Here is a 16118-nt window from a genome sequence, read left to right as displayed (position 1 = left end):
GGGTTGGTCTTTGCGCATCCTGGGCAATCTGGCTTCCATTTAAAGTTAGCTGTGTAGTGTTTCCTTCTTGGGGCACCTGGTTCCAGTACCGACAGCGGTAGTAGGGAAGCGTAGAGAGACTTGCCATCTGGTTCATAACAGGGGTACGGTAGAACTTGGCTCCACAACCGATGTGAATGAGGAGTGTATGCAGGGGGGTGGCAGAGGCAGTCTCAAATGTCCTTTGTGGTCTCAGAGGGTGGGTTTTTCTGCTGGCGATAGCAGCAGCCCTGGGCAGGCTGCGGCTCAAGCTGATGGAGGCGATTCCTTTGCTCTCTGCAGCCCCATGGGGACGCTGGGCGTCTGGGCCACGTTACAGCAGCTCCAGGTGGCCGGGGAGCACCGAGCGGCTGTGACGGGCCACACGTGTCTTCTGAGTCAAGACTACATGTGGCACAATCCGCTCTGAGGATTTCAGGGTCTCTTGTGTCCAAATGTCAGGCATCTCTGGCATTACAAATACCCTTTCAAAGCTAGCAATGCACTTGCACACCAAAGCACTGTTGGGTTGTCCAATAGTTTTCATTTTATTTAAATAAAATATAAACGATTTAAAGTCGGTTTGTTTTCAGAGGAGGAGAGGTGAGGATGGGTTCTGCTTGTGCCCGCTGGATATGACACTTAGTAAATCTAGTGTGAACACGTGGCCTTGTAGACCTAGCTGTAGGGGTGAGAAAGTTTTATATTCTCAAATTTTCCCCCAAATGTGCATTGCATTCTGTATCGCAGCAGGAGCTGACAGCTGCTCAAGGGTTTGTCCCTTGTCTGTCTTCTTCCTGACTTCACCGGAGTCTGCCTCTCCTCCCTCCCCATCCCTACTGTCAGCAAAGCTGCTGCTGTCCCCGCTGGTCCCAGGGGCAGGCAAAGGTGGCAGAGACATTCTCTTTTTACACGCGCACCGATGCTTCATGTTGATGTGTGAGAGCAGCCACACATGGGGAAAAATGAACCTGGAGAATCTGGCCTCCTTTGGTCCGTTTGTTTCTTTGCTCCCATTTTCCCCTTCAGCTGTTGCAGGGGGTGGGGAGGGTGCTCAGGTGAGAACTGCCCACTTCAGGAGCAGCAGTCATAGAAGGTAAACAGCAAAATATAACATCCATGGTAAACTTGGCTCTGCTCTTTCTCAACCAGCCAGGCAATGGAGTAGCATTCTCCAGACTTAATTGTTTAACCCCTTCTCTTCTCCTGATTATAAGCTCACCGAGGCAGGGTCTGTCCGCTTAATACTCTGCTTACCTCCGTGGGGGCCCCCGCAGATGGAGATTTTGCCATACCCATGCGATACAAACCGTTAGCATCTCTCCCCTTGGCTTCTGTTGAGTTGGTTTTGGGGGTGGTTTTGGTTGGGTTTTTGTTCTTGTTTTTAATGAAGGTGCATCCTTAAAAAGCCCCCCCTCCCTGCCTGCTAATTTATCCACCCCAGATGTTAAAAGATAAAATGTGTGGTATGATTTGTTAGTGTAATAAATAGCTCCAAAAGAGCGAATCTGGAATGAGCTCAGCATCTCACTGGCTCCAGCAGGAATGCTCAGCTTACAGAAACATCAGGAATTGTTTGCATGTGGTAGTAGAGGTCCAGGAAAAGAACAGATAATGACAACTAGAAGAAATAATTTGCTGTTATGGTTCAGTAACATGTGCTTGGCTTGGCAGATGGCTTTTTTTTTTTCTTAGTAATGGAGATGTCAGCTAATCATGTTTGGTGTTTGAATACATAAACAATAACTTTGGGTTAACCTGAGTTGCCTCAAATTCCCTGAGTAAATCTTTGCTCTTGTCCTCTATGGATTGCTACAGTTTCAGCTGTCTTTGTTACTCGTAGTCCATGCTTTTCTGAAAGATTATCTTTCTATTTGAGAACGGCTTTTAGGCAGATGGGAGCCACCGGAGGCTTTTCAAGCGAGGGAGGACGTGTTTTCCGTAATTGCTCAGTGGATGGAGCACAGGGCTGCAGGGGTCCATTGCAGGTCTGTGGGGCTGACACCTGGCTGCTCTGCATTCTGGTCGCTCCCTGCGAGTGGTTTTCTTTAACTTCATTAAAGTCCATTATGGCTTGAAGACATTTTTGCTTTTCAATGACTTTGTTCTGAGACCCTTTCTGACTCTATAGCAGTTGCAAAAAGTGACTTTTAGCTTTCCATTAGAAGCTTTCCATTAGAAGAATTAGATAATATTTGCCTTTGGCACTTTCTAACTCAGACTTTCTCCCAGAGATGCAAAAATTGCATTAAAGAGATGAGTTCTACAATATTAGGGTGCATTTTTCATCTCTTGAAGTCTGGCAAATGAATGTGGAACAATTAACCTTTGCTTTAGTAAGAATGGAGCTTCCCAAAGTACGATAATCGCTGGAGTGCTGCTGTTCATGTGCGTCTGGCTTGTCGGCTTCCTCCGGGGGAAGAAGGGATGGAAACAGAGCAATGGAGCAGTTGAGCATTTTCTGCTTGGAAGGAATCTCTGCTGTGTTTTTCGCCTACGAAAATGTATTTTACATGCTTTGGGCGAGGAGGCTTTCTCAGCAGCTGAACTCATTCCACCCTAGATGTAGTTGCTTTCTTAAGGGTGGGAAGGAGGTGGCTGTTCTCTATATGTTAATTTAAATAAAAAGTAATTTAAAAAAAAGAAATCCTCTTCATAGAGGTATTCTGCCCTTTAGCCATCCTTCTGTCTGCTAACTGGGATTGTACTCTTCAGGACTGAAATGTAGTAATAAGACTATTGAAGGGCTAGGTTCTGTCCCAGTGGCTGCTTGACTCTGTCGCTGTGGGGTGGTGCCCCAGATACCCTCCAGATGGATTCTAGGTTTGTGATTTTGCCAGAACTTGTAGGTGGCCAAAACCAGAAGAGATGCTGGAATAGCAGAAGCAGCCCTAGCAAGGAGATTACGATGGAGCGGTGCCTTGGCTGACGGACGGGCAGGACTGTCGCGGTGGGCTGGTTAGGCTGGTGGAAATAGACCCCGGGCTCCCCCGCGCACGTGATTTTAATCACTTTCTCCTCTGTATGCTGCAAAGTGATTTTTGCCTGTGGTGTGTTGCAACCTCTGGCTACTGGCAAATGAAGGAAAATTCTCATGAATAAACTAGCATGTCTTTTTCTTTAGCACCCTCCCTGCACGCCCACACCTCAGCCCTGCTCTGCCAGCCTGCAGCTGCAGAAAGCCCTTAACCACCTGAGTGAAAAATCATTTCCATTAGAAGCTCCCCGGCGAGGAGAATTGCAGCCTAAGCCCTTCTCCTTGGGCAGAGTCAACTACTTGCTCTGCTGCTACCAGCTTGCTTTGGGCTATTTCAGCGCCTGAGACTGAAGCCTTGCTGCTGCGAAGGCACGGGAGGTGTTACGAAGGAAGGATTCATGCTCTTTATTTTCCTGGTTAACCATCAGAGCTCTCCCAGCTTGCTGTGGTCTTGGAGGTGCAGCAATGCTCCTGTATGGGCTTTACAGACGAACAATCACAAGACTTATTTCCTTATTGCAAACCAGGCAGTAAAGAAAGAAGGATCCTGTTCTGTAGTTCTACCGAGGTGGTATTTTCAGGGAAGGCGTTTTTAGTATTTCATTGTCTGCTTTTAGCTCGGTCCATAAGGAGAACGGGAATTGCTGTGTCATGACTGGAGAGCATAGCAGTACGGCAGAGCCCAAGACCTTGCACAGGGAGCGTGGGAATGATGAATCTCCGTCCCTGTGGAGGTTTGTGACAGGCAGTGGGAAGTGCAGTCTTCCAGTTGTTTGCAGGATTCAAGAGGCAGGGAAACGCCTAGGTCTCCTAGTCCAAGCTCTTTCCTCACCATATAAGATTGTTGCCCTTGTCTGGTGTGAAATACAGCGCGACTGCTGTTGTCACAGGAGCAAGTGTTCCCTGTCACTGCAATGAAACTAAGAGGAAATAAGTAGCCCAAAGCAACTGCCTTGCCATGCGGCTACGTTAACCCTGTGCAACTTCTTGTCCACGCACGCACCCTCCTAACCATCCATTTGGGCTGATGCATTGGCCAGCCCTTGTCTTCTGTGTGCAATATCTGGCATTAAATAGGAGTTGTAAGTGGCCTGTGGTGGAGCAAACTGTATTATTAACGTGGGCGGACTTTGTATCAGAGACAGCCTCAGGAGGGGATGCTGTAATTCCAGGCTTTCCTCTTACACCACATCCCTAGGACACTATTTTCTCACCGGTGCCTGAAAGATAAATGTGCGCAAATGTCTTGCATCAGCAGTGCTGTCAGACTCATCCCTGTGCAATGCTGACTTGTGCTGCGGAGATGGGAAGGCACAAAGATAAGTGGTTGGATTAAAAGAAACCATAAAAATTCCTGTAACTTCGCATAGGGAGGACTGTCCTGTAATTCCTGGCTGTCTCTTTCTTCCTTCACCCTAAAAGCCAGTTCTGGCGTTCACAGATGACATGGTGAGTGTCTGGTCAGATGAAGCTGCTCGTGGTCGGATGCCACCTGAAGTAAGTTGTATTTACAGACAAACCTGACCACAAGCCAGATCTCCACCTTACCACTGGCTTGCTGAAGCAAGGGAAAGGGAAAGGATGGCTGCTTCAGTTTACACACTGGATACAGCCTGCAGCTGCGGCTCAAACTGGAGCCGATAAAGGTGAGCTCCGATTTCTTGTTGGTATCATCCAATGACAGTGTAGAGTAAGCTTATGTGCTGCACATCAAAAGTAGTTGAAGGTCCTCAGAGTAAAGAAAGTGTCCTGTGTCTGCCCTTCCCCCCCATCCCCTTCTTTTCTCTTCCCACAGGCGAGCAGTAGGAGAGTTTCACGCTCCGTCAGGAGCCGGCATGGACGTGGGAACCCTGCCGAGGAGGCATGTCAGTGTGCTGTACTTGGGCACTTACTGCTCCCGCCTCCACCCTCTGGTCAGCAGCACTGCCTTGTGGAAATGCTTTGGAAAGCAGCTGAGAAAATAAATTTAGATGGGTAAATCAGAATTTTAAGCAGACAGCACAGCATCATCTCTGTGGTTTCTGCCTGGGAATATGCTCAAGCAGGCATCTACAGCCATTGCTGACCCCTGAGCCATGCATGATATGGTGGGGAACCGTCCCTGTTGGCCTGAATGACACTTACCGTTTTGTTGTCTTTTCTGCCTGAGCAGTATTGGAGTGTATTGCAAGCAGTGCATTGCCCACAAGCCCTGGGTTGAGGACAGCTTTAAGAGGTTCTTGCTGAGAGCAAGACACTGCTGTGGAGCGAGCAGGGAGGACGTAAGGGGAAAAGAGCAAACGCAGGCTGGAAGGAGTCTGACTTGCAGCAGCCAGATTGAGATATGGCCTGGTGCTAATTTGGTAAATTGTTTAAATGATATATCAACGGCTCTGATGAAGACGGTGTCTGGAAGGATTAGCATCATTGTCTTTTCAGCCCTGAGATACTGGTCTGGATCCAATTTTGTCATTTTGATGAGAAAACCATAGTAAAACATGATGTCAGTGATACTACAGCTAGCAGGGAAGGCGTGTGGATGTCCTATGAGTGCACATTGCTTTTCTGACTCACCAGTTAGGACACAGACCTGTTAAATATTCCTGGCTTCATGTTGTCGTGAAGGTCAAGCCCAAGACTGTCTTTTGAGACTATTGGAGGTCTTTTGCTGAGGAGAGGCCAGGTCAGGAAGATGGTCTTTAGTCAAAGGCATGAAAAAGGCATCAGAGCTGAGGCAGAGGACTTCAGTCTGGAGCTGAACTTTCTGAGAGATCAGAGGTGCGTGGCTCTGGGGCTGCTTGAATCCAGCTGGAGAGGGTGGAGCACCACGAGCTTGTGTGAAGTTGATCCTAAGTGTTTTTACCTGACGCAGAGAAACTTGGAACATTGATGCTGGTCAAAATACCCTCCAAAACAAAAAATCCTATGTCACTGTGTCAATATCGTTTCCGTTTTTTGGAGCTTCAAGAAAGAACTATTTTTAACTGTTTTTTGGTTTTTGTTTTTTTTGTGTGTGTGTGTTTTTTTTTTTTTTTTTTTTTTTTTTCAAAAGCAACTATAACTAAAACCAGTAACACTTTACATTTGGTAAAATCTCATTCTCTTGGACATAAATAATCTCAGTAATAGTTTTGGTAAGGTAACTAGTAAAGGCTTCTCAGAAAAGCTTTGGGCGTTTTGTTCATTTTTGAACGAAACTTGTCAGCTGTAGAAGCCGTGGCATGCCTGAACTGCCGGGGTGTAGCTGAGCTCGCTGGCAGCCTCGTTAACTCTGCGCTGTCCCGTGCTGTAGCAGAGGGACGGGTTACCCTGTCCAGTTTGTCTTTGCTTAACGCGGGGCACTCAGCAAGCTGAAGGTGTGGTTGTGGCTCTGATTAATTGCCAGGCTGAGACAAGAAGGAAGGAGAAATAGAGCAATGTTCACGTAGAGAAACTGGTGGCCCAGGGTGGCGCTGATGCTAACGGCAGGCGGAGATGTTCACGGGCTGGAAATCCGCTGGTCTCTAGCGTGACGGTGGCAGTCGTGTTAGTGCCGTGGGAGCCACCCGCACTCGGCTGTCGTTCACACCCGGATTGTCGAGCATGGTATCAAAGCTAGGCACGGGCAGAAGGGGCGGCTGTGAGCTACCGTGAGTTATGCTGTGCAATTGCTAACCTCCCTGGCTTCCACAAGCTGCCTTTTATCCTCCGTCTGAGGTGATACCTCTGATTTATTGAAGGGTCTGATAGAAACAAACGCTTCTCTCTTGATGAAGCTGTTTCGTGCACTGATACAACCTGCCAGCTGGCTTTTTCCAAAACGCATTATTTATTTTAGCAGCATTAGCAGATTATCAGGGCTGAATAAATCTGCATGTCTGAGTCAGATGAATTTTCTAGGCTCTCCATCCATAAAAGTTTCTGTGTGCCTGCCAAAAGATAGGAAGCTCAACAAGAGGGTCGAGTGCTGGCATGCGAGTGTGACAGCCCGATATTGGCTTCCGACTGTACTGCCAGCCCTGTCGGGGTGCGGGGAGCCCAGGCTGTTGGAGAGCAGATGTGTTCGTTCTGGCTCGGGGGAGAAGATAATGTTGTATGGCGAGGGTGTATTTTATAGAGAAGATAGTAGAATAATTAATGCTTGAAAGAGAAAATAAAATACATTGCTTTGGAAGCAGAGAATCGCATTGCCATTTGGGGGAGCGTTAGACCTGACCTGTGCTTAGCATCTTCGCTGATGTATGATTTTCAGGTAGGAACACGACCTGCTCTCTTACTGAGCAGTTTTGGTATTGGCATCATGTGTGTATTAAGTCAATAAGGCTAGTTATTTTCTCTCCTGTTTGGAAACAGCTTTCTCAAAATAGGTAATATCTATGGGGACGTAACTGAGCGGTCCTAATGTCCGTGTGGACGGAGGAGTGTGGCCCTCTAGTAGATGCCCCAGAATAGCATGGTAGGAGTCACGCTGATGGAGGGAGCTCGTCAGGTTTTTCAGGTGTTTACGTGAGGCTCTGTGGGGTCGGGATCACGTGGCTTGGTAAAGGAAATGTGGCTCAATATCTGTAATTAAAACTCAATAAAAATAAAATTGAGGGAGCTTACCAGCAATGGTAAGTTCCTATAAATGACATTAAGATGAATTGCACCTATATTGAGTTCAACTTGCAGCTAAAGAAACGTATTAGCGTGGCATTAAATCATTGCATTAATATTAAGAGGCTAAATCTGTATAAACTCAAATAAATCAAAAAGAGGACTGCTGTTTGACTGCGAGTGATAGGTAAAGAATTTTACTGCAAATGTTCAAATCTGTAACTTGCCAAGTACTGAAATTGAATCATCTTTTTACACCTAGACACAGTGTAGGACCAGAAAGCTTTCTGGTGATACTTTTCCTGCTTGCAAATATTTTCCTCCTTCCTATAGCAGAGAACAACATAGATAACAGAGGCTGCAGCGCAGCCTCCCAGGACTTGAAGTAGGACCCAGGCTTCATAGCTGTGTTCTCTAGTCCATTCAGGTGCAGTTATTTTAGGGTGGAAAACCTCTTTCTCCTTTGCATAAGCAATTTTCAAAATTTGTAGGGATTCAGAACTGGTAAATCTGTAACATCGCTACCCCGGAATACACAAAACTAGAGATTTCTGCATTCAACTGTCACTGTTTTCTGTAGGAGAACATTACTTTGTTGATACCCGTTCATGTAAAATTTAATATTAAGGACATTAATAACTGCAAGTCATTCAAGATAAAGCTGCAAATTTAATTTTAACCTTATTTTTTAAGCTTTAAACTTATTTTTAAGCTTTCTTCCTTGAACCTAGGCTTTAGCAGAGATAGGCTAAAAAAAGGTTTAAATCATATGCTGATTTACTTGCAGTATGAACCTTTAGAACCACCCTCCTACTTCTCCGTCTTTCTTTTCTCAGCACAAGTATCTAAGTAGGAGCTTCGAGTGCAAAGGCAGAGGCAGCTGCTGCTCAGTGAGATGTGCTCTCATAGCAGTGATCAAAACACAGCTTCATCCATTCCTGACTTACGCTCTCCTAGAGTCCATTCAGCACGCTGAAAGCTTTAAGTGTACATACGGGTGCAAAAGATGTGATTTATTCTTATTTCTCCATGGAGGGGAAAAAAAATCTGTGCTAGTGGAAGCCTGGCAGTGAGCTGAGAGCCTTTCCCGTGCAGCACGCTAGCGCCGTGAATTGATGTAGGGTGCGTAGGTAAAAGCGGAGGTTTTTCCCTGTTCAAAACACCTCTATTTTGAGGGGTTTGCTGGGAGGGCTGTCCGCTACATCCTAGCAAACCCTGCGTGGGGACAAGCTGAAGAGTGATGAGTGCCTTCCTGGCTCAGCTTGTCCCTTTGATGTCCTGTCCCAGTACTGCTCAGAACGGCCGGCTGAAAGAGCCCGCGACTGAAACCCCCTTAGTGCAGATCTTGGTTCTTTACAGAAGGCAGGTATAAGCTGCACTTGGAGGGCTTAAACTCCTTCATAGCCTCACAAGTAACTTTGTGTAATTAGCTGACACCTTGAAATACGTTTTCATTATATTTGTTCTGACATCTTCCAGGCAGGCAGGTCCAAAAGTGGGAGTTTGTCAACTTGCTTGTGGTTACTGGAGAGACATTTGTAGTGCTAGGAGAACTCGATATGAGAACTATCTGTTCTGGTTTTATTAGATCTGAAACAGAAAATACTGATGTCTTCCCCCCCGCCCATAACTGTCCCAGCTTCAGTCCCCTTGTAGCAGCACCAGTGCTGCCATCTCTAACCCTCGGCATCTTACCTCCAACAGGTTGGTGGGACAAAGACAGGCGTCGTGCGCTACGTGGGAGAGACGGATTTTGCCAAAGGAGAGTGGTGTGGTGTGGAGCTGGATGAACCCCTGGGGAAGAACGACGGGGCGGTTGCTGGTACAAGGTACTGTGCACTCTCAAACCCAGCCTGGACGTGTAGGGCCCTGCACACCTCCTGGGGTGGCCGGGGGCCAGATGGAGCTGGGAGGAGGACTCGGGGCTGTGTGTGCGGCTGTGTTTGGTTGGACATTGTGGGTTGGGAGGAAGAGTCCGGTTTTGAGTCTTTTAGGCTTTGGAATAGCTTTGCAGGGAGATCAATAGAAACCTCATCACTATCTCTATCACTAGAGCATTTTAAAGCACGAGCAGATAATGTCTGTGAAGAAGTAACCTGAGTGGCTTCAGGAAACAGGGGAGAGTAGGGAGAGAAGATGCTTATAGTGGGATTTGGTTTTTGCTAGAAATTGATTCTGTGAGTGTATTAGCTCTGCTTTTTACCACACATTCCCTTCATAAACTTGCTTCTTGTGCTATGTCTGTAATTCACCCTGTCTGAACTACAGAAGACGAAGATTTGACTCTCTCTTTTTTTTCCTCAGCTTAATGTTATTTGTTGTGGTCTTTCTGGGGACAAATTTCCAGAGATCTGAAAGAACAATTGGTGGTCGTTGTCTGTGCTTGTACTAATTCTGTAGTGTGACAGCTGTCTGCTGATTGATCTTACCACCTCTGACTCCATGGGCTCTTCCACTATTTTCTTCTCAAAAAAAGCCCTTGTTAGTATCTATAAAACTAGGCAGGGACATCTCGCAGGCTTGCTGGGAAGCTGTTTCTGTTCCTGCTGAAGTTAGGTAAGGGAATGACCCCCAGCCTCAGATCTTGAGCTTGAGGATGTTCAAATCTGAGTTACCACAGCAGCACTTTGACCCTGCTTCCAGTAAAGGTGGAACTGATTCCTTGTCCTTCGCAAGTTCCTTTAGTGGGAAATACTGTTAATTTCTTGGAGCTTCTTAAGGGAATCTTGCATTAGAGGTAAGATTTAACTTCAAAACTGAGGAGCTGAGAGTTCCTTCCTTTTTAGATCTCAGGTTCTTTAATAAAGTTTTCTTGTGTTGGGTCAGCCTCGTTTTGTCCAGCAGCCATGTGTTTTCATTTAAAATAAGAGAAACACTGCCTTGTTCAAGGCCAGGACAAGAAAGCAGAAAATGGTTGGCAACAGATGGCTGAGTTCCAGCCTTTTCTGAAAAGAAAAGAACCGGGATGGTAGAGAATAAGTCATGGAGTGAATCCAAGTCCCTGCTTTCTTTATCATACACTACAGATTTTCTCTAAGCTTAACCTTCAGGGTGATCAGAAGTTGTTTATGGTCTCTGTGCACGTGGAAGGTGTGGAAGGCAGATGTGAGCATAAGGGTGTTCTCTCTGCCTCTCGTCCTCACGCCTCTGTTGCTGTGTTTTGAAAATCCAACTTTTGGAAGTTATCTATCTTCTGAAACTGCTGCATCTTGGCTGAGGTTGTTATGCTCTGTGTCCTGTCTGCAAGGCTTCTCTTTTGTTTCACACTTTATCAAGAGCAGGAGAAATTGAGCTCCACAGCAGGGATCAGGGAGCAGGAGTGAATGAAGAGGTTTGGATTAAGCAGGGGAGATTGAGGGACGTCTGTAAGGCATCCCTGCCTCTTGCATTCAGGCTGGTTTTGCAGATCTTCTAGCAATAATGGATACTAGCTGATACAGCAGTGGTCCACATGGACTCTTCAGCTGAAGGGCTCTCTGTCCACCAAGGATCTGGCATTGTCCACGTTCATCCTTTGAGCCTTCATCCAGCCTTCTGATTTTCTTATAGCATGTGCCGATTTCCACAGCAGGGTTTTGGAGGAGAAGCCAATATAGTAAAACTGACTCCCTGGGTGCATGCAGGCACCCCTCAGACAGTCTTCCCCATGTTTGCCACTGCCACGTGGGGTTCCTGATACTGCCCTGAGCTTGTCCTGCCAGAATCAGTCTGGGCAGAGACCGCCCAAGACTTTGGAGTCCCTCTGCTTTGGTGGTTGTTGCCATCTAGTGAGCATCCTTGGCCTGGCTGCCCAAGACTAGTGCTCGCTGCCGCAGCAGCCGTCTGCTACAGCAGGAGAGTCAGCTCCAAAGAAGCAAATCGAGACAGCGGAGGCTGGTGGAAGTAGGAGAGCAAACCCGTGGGCAAATGAGCGAGCAAAGGACTCTGTCACTGTCTTTGCTACCACGGGTTCTCCAGTTGAGTTGGTGCTGAATCACCTGAAATTTGAGGAGGGTCGCTCTGATTCTCTTGCACGCTCAGGAAGGGCATCCAGGTCTGGGTGTGTGTCAAGGGCAGGGTGAAGGGCCGGGGTTTCCTGAGCAGCTTGCGGTTCTCCGGTGGAGGCTGCCTGCAGGCTGCGGTTCCGTAGCAGTGCCTGAGAGGAGAAGGATGTCACTGTGGTGAGCACCTCTCCGCACATCAGATGGATGCTGCTGAGACGCTGGGGCTTGCTGCATCTGCTTTCCTGTCTGCATAGGAGACTAGAGAGGTGCTGGTGTGGTTTTTTTGGTTTCTTGTCCACAAAGCCAAGCAAGTTCCACTTACTCATCTCTAGTATATTAACCTTTACTTGCTTGTTTTACTGTTCTTTCTCTGCCTCTGTTCCTGTGGGAGCCTTTGCCCACTAAACTGCTCATGCCTTTGCTTTCACGTAGTCTGAAACATGTTAGCTCCAGGCCTTGGACACTGAAGATTTTTTTAAAATCTATTTCAAAATTTCCTGTGCTGTTTCCCACCTGCAGTTTGCATTGCCATCACAATGCCACTTTTTTCCCCGCTGTTTCTTTCTGTAATGTGGGTATAGAGCTCCTTAGCACTTGGTGAGAGCAGCTCGTGGTTTTCAAGCAGACTTTTTTTTTTTTTTTGCTGCCAAGTGTTCTGGACCCAATTCCTGCTTCTGAACTATAAAAGTTAATTGCAACCACTTCCAGTCTGAACTAAGAAAAAATGAGCAGACATAGTGATGCAAGTTTGGACTTGCTAAGAGCTGTCAGGGGGCTTTTGAGGGACTTAGCCTTTGGTGTGGTTGTACAGCCGCAAGTACCAGTCTATGCTTAGACCCGTGGAAGGGGCTGTGCCATGCTGTTGGTCCGCTTGTGCCTAGTTCAGTTTGAGAATATGATGCTGAGCAGGGTTTTGTCTGGTTTGCAAGAGGCCAGACTGATTTTCTTCCTTGGGTCTCTGCTCCACAGCAAGGTCAGCCTGCGGTATGGCTGGTTTTCCAGACCCAAGAGCCTGTGTTGGCAGCAAGCAGAGGGGGCTAAGTGATTTTGGGTTGTAGAGGGTTGTTTTGGTTTTGGTTTTTTTGTTGTTGTTTTTTTTTTTTTTTTTTTTTTTAAAGATTGCTACAGAAAAAATCAGGCTTGAGCAGATGTTTGAAAATGAATCACTTTCTCCTCTGGCTGGAGATCAGGCTGTTCTCTGGCCTCCCAAGCACACAGAGGTCTGCCTGTGACACAGCCGTGTGGCTGCCAGCACTTTAAAAGGCAGTTGGGGAAGCAGCTGCTCACATCTGGAGAGAGAGGACTTATGCTAGCAAAGCTGGATTTGTGTCACTTATTCATTAGGACCTGTTTTTTATGTTAACATAAGACAGACTACCATATGGCCCAGTGTTTTCCCCTGACCTTGCTACGAAGCCTTTGAGAAAGAACTCTTAATGGAGACAGTTTTCTGCGTTGACTGCTCCCTTGAAACAAGGGGATGCGACGCCTGGAGATGATTTGCTGCAGTGCAGCTGGCCAACAACAGATAAACCCTGGCTTGAGCTGGTCGGCCCAAGCTCTGAAGGGGTTTCCAAGGTTTGACGCTGTGGGTTTTGTCTCATTTGTATTCTGAAAGAGGGCTCCAGAGACACAATGATCAGGCTCGCTGCAGTTGTGGAAAAGAGCTTGCACCGTAATTATCTGATCCTCCCTTTTTCATGCTTGCTTCTTTCTAAGTTTGTTTGCACGGGAACCAGTTTCTCTGCCACCCAGTGGAGATGGCACAGACTGGAGTCTGCTGTAATGGTATTTTTAGCTTCAAAGTTAAGAGCTGGCATTTTCCCCTCCCGCTTTGGGAGGAGCGTTCATACAGAGCTGTGTGATTCAGATCTTTTTATTCGACACGCTTTCCTATGTGACTTTCTTGCAAAGCAGGTAGAGAACACACGCGAGTTTTGGGCAGGTTGGTTTGTTGCGGGAAGGAAGGAGTGCGTGCGCTCTCGCTGTGTTTATGTACTGGGATCTTTGTGCTATCCAGGCTACCAGATGGGTCTTTCCTGGCATCTCATCAAATTGTGCAGCAACTAGTGCGTGGCAATTATCTCAGGTTTCCCTGCTTAAGCACCACAAGTGAAAACCTGGAGGTTGCCACTGCTCTTAAGTGGCAGGAAAGGAGAATAATCCATCCGCTTACACGCAGGAAACGTTGTCACAGCAAAGCACTGAGAGATGAGCTGAGGGCCGGGGTTGCGTATTGCTTAGCATTGCTTAGCCCCATTCTGTGAGGCTTGGGTGAGATGGATGCTCTACCACTTCTGACCTGGTGCATCTCCTGTATTACAGGTATTTTCAGTGCCCTCCCAAGTTTGGCCTCTTTGCTCCCATCCACAAGGTGATCCGGATCGGGTTCCCCTCAACCAGCCCTGCCAAGGCAAAGAAGAGCAAACGAATGGCCATGGGAGTGTCTGCCTTAACCCACAGCCCCAGCAGCTCCTCCATCAGCTCCGTCAGCTCGGTGGCATCGTCTGTTGGGGGCAGGCCCAGCCGCAGCGGGCTGGTAAGTGGCTCTTTCCAGAGACTGCAGCCTTGATCCACTACTTCTGTGGCCCAGCTCTACGAAGTGGGAGGATTGGGGTTTGGTTTCAGCAGCTGCGCCAGGGCAGCTGCTCCTTCGCCATCAATGAGATGAGGGGAGTGGAGCGTGGGATACTGTTACCCACCTTACAAACAGGACTCCCTCCGTGGACACGAGAGGCGTAACAGACACTGAGCAATTGTGACCATTAAAGAGCCCAAAGTGCTATTTGCAATGGGATGAATCTCAGCCCCACTGTCAAGAGCAGGTTTTGTACAGGTTCCCAGCAGAAAGTGCTATTGCTTCTTGTCCCTCATGGTTGTGTAGCAGCGTGCTGCTGTGCTGAACAGCTACCTGAAAGCTCCTGCAATGACTGCGTTTTACTGTGGAGGGGTGACACTGTCCTGGATCATGTGCCTTGTGCTTTGGCAGGTACTCAAGAAGGCGGAGGCCAGAGCAGGCAGCAATATTATTAAAAGCTCTGACTCTGCCATAGTGTGTGCTGCATAGCACCTGCAGTCATCTTGGCTGGGGACGAGGGTGCGGTATCCGTTACTGGGAGTGGATCCAGCTAGCCCATACCAGTCTCCAGTTGAGATCAGTCCTCCCAGCTGAGCTCGCTGGGACTGCACCAGTGCAGGTCATCAATAAAGTATACTTAAGAAGGCAGATAATACAATACATGATAATCTTTCCCGACCCAATTCCCACCCCACATCCTGTCCTTTGGGACATGGTCCTTTCATTGCAGTGTAGCAGAGCTATTGAGCTTGTAAGCGGTGTCCAGATGTTTTGCAGACTTGTTAACCCTGCCTGTAGGGCCCAGAGGGTCCAGAGCTGGAACTGCAGCTCTGTGCAGCCTAATAAATCATCAGTAGGTGAGCTGCATTCCAGATTTAACAGGGGACTTTGAGCTATTCTAGACTGGGAAGGACACAGCATTACCCCTGTCTCTTTTGAACTCTCTTCCCCAGCTGACAGAGACCTCTTCTCGATATGCCCGAAAAATCTCTGGCACCACAGCTCTCCAGGAGGCGCTGAAGGAGAAACAGCAGCACATCGAACAGCTACTGGCAGAGCGTGACCTGGAGCGGGCGGAGGTTGCCAAAGCCACCAGCCACATCTGTGAGGTGGAGAAAGAGATTGCCATCATGAAGGCCCAGCATGAGCAGGTAGGAGGTGACGTGGGTTTATCGCTAGCACGCAAATATCTGGCATCCTCTGAAAGTTTCGGATCGTGATAACATTACCTGTGTATAGCTTCCTGACGTGAAACCTGGGCTCTGAATTTCTGCCTTTCATGTGGAGACGGCTTCCTGCATGGTGGGTTAAGCTGAGGCTCTTTCTCTGCTCCTGCCAGTGGAACATGTGCTGGCTCTCTGCCCCAAGCCAGGAGCAGAAAAAGGGCTGTGCCAGGAAAAGGACAGTAGATAGTTTGTGTCTGGTGGATCAATACATTCGAATGCTGAAATGCAAGTGGAGGGCAAACTTGTTCCCCTTAGCCACCCAATCTGGCTGTGGCTGTGACTGCATTGCAGTGGGTTTTTGATGCTGTCAGACACTGCTGAGAACATCAGCTCAGTTCATATGTCACTGCTTTCCTGCCAGAGGTGATGCTTTTATCACATTATTAAAGTCAAGAGATCTGTAAGGAAAACAGACCGATCATATTAGCTTTTTTTTGCACAAGCATTTGTACAAATGATATTTTTATGTGTTTGAATGCCTAAAGAGAACAGTTGTGTTTGTGCTATTCGTCAATATGTGGCTCTTCAATGACTGCTGTTGCCCTAAATTCCTTGCTCATGTTTATGAACCCCAGTCAGCTACTAGGGAGCATTGATGGCACTGTATATCTTTGTGTGGTGGGCTGCGCCTGCCCATCAGAAATGCAGGAGAAATTGCCAAATCAACGGCAAGCTGACGTCTTCCTTGTTGTATAGTATTTTCCAGTAATTACCAGTAACAAATGAATTAATGCAAGTCTGAAATGACTTCTTGCTTCATGACCAGGGCTGAATTGCATCTG

At 47.5% G+C, this 16118-nt stretch overlaps 1 protein-coding gene across 1 annotated transcript in view; it reads left to right on the top strand.

Annotated features, from left to right (window-relative positions):
* The window catches only part of CLIP2 (CAP-Gly domain containing linker protein 2), a 62552-nt gene that overhangs the window by 22260 nt on the left and 24174 nt on the right, over positions 1 to 16118 (top strand). Inside the window, exons 3-5 of the mRNA XM_082328691.1 lie at positions 9254 to 9378; positions 13858 to 14071; positions 15064 to 15261. Of these exons, the coding sequence (XP_082184817.1) occupies positions 9254 to 9378; positions 13858 to 14071; positions 15064 to 15261 (537 nt within the window). The remainder of the gene's footprint in view (positions 1 to 9253; positions 9379 to 13857; positions 14072 to 15063; positions 15262 to 16118) is intronic.

This window comes from Platalea leucorodia (assembly GCF_965183815.1).
Source record: "Platalea leucorodia genome assembly, chromosome: 16".
In the NCBI taxonomy this organism is placed as follows: domain Eukaryota; kingdom Metazoa; phylum Chordata; class Aves; order Pelecaniformes; family Threskiornithidae; genus Platalea; species Platalea leucorodia.
The sequence above is the reverse complement of the archived record's forward strand: the minus strand, read 5'-3'. Positions and strand labels throughout refer to the sequence as shown.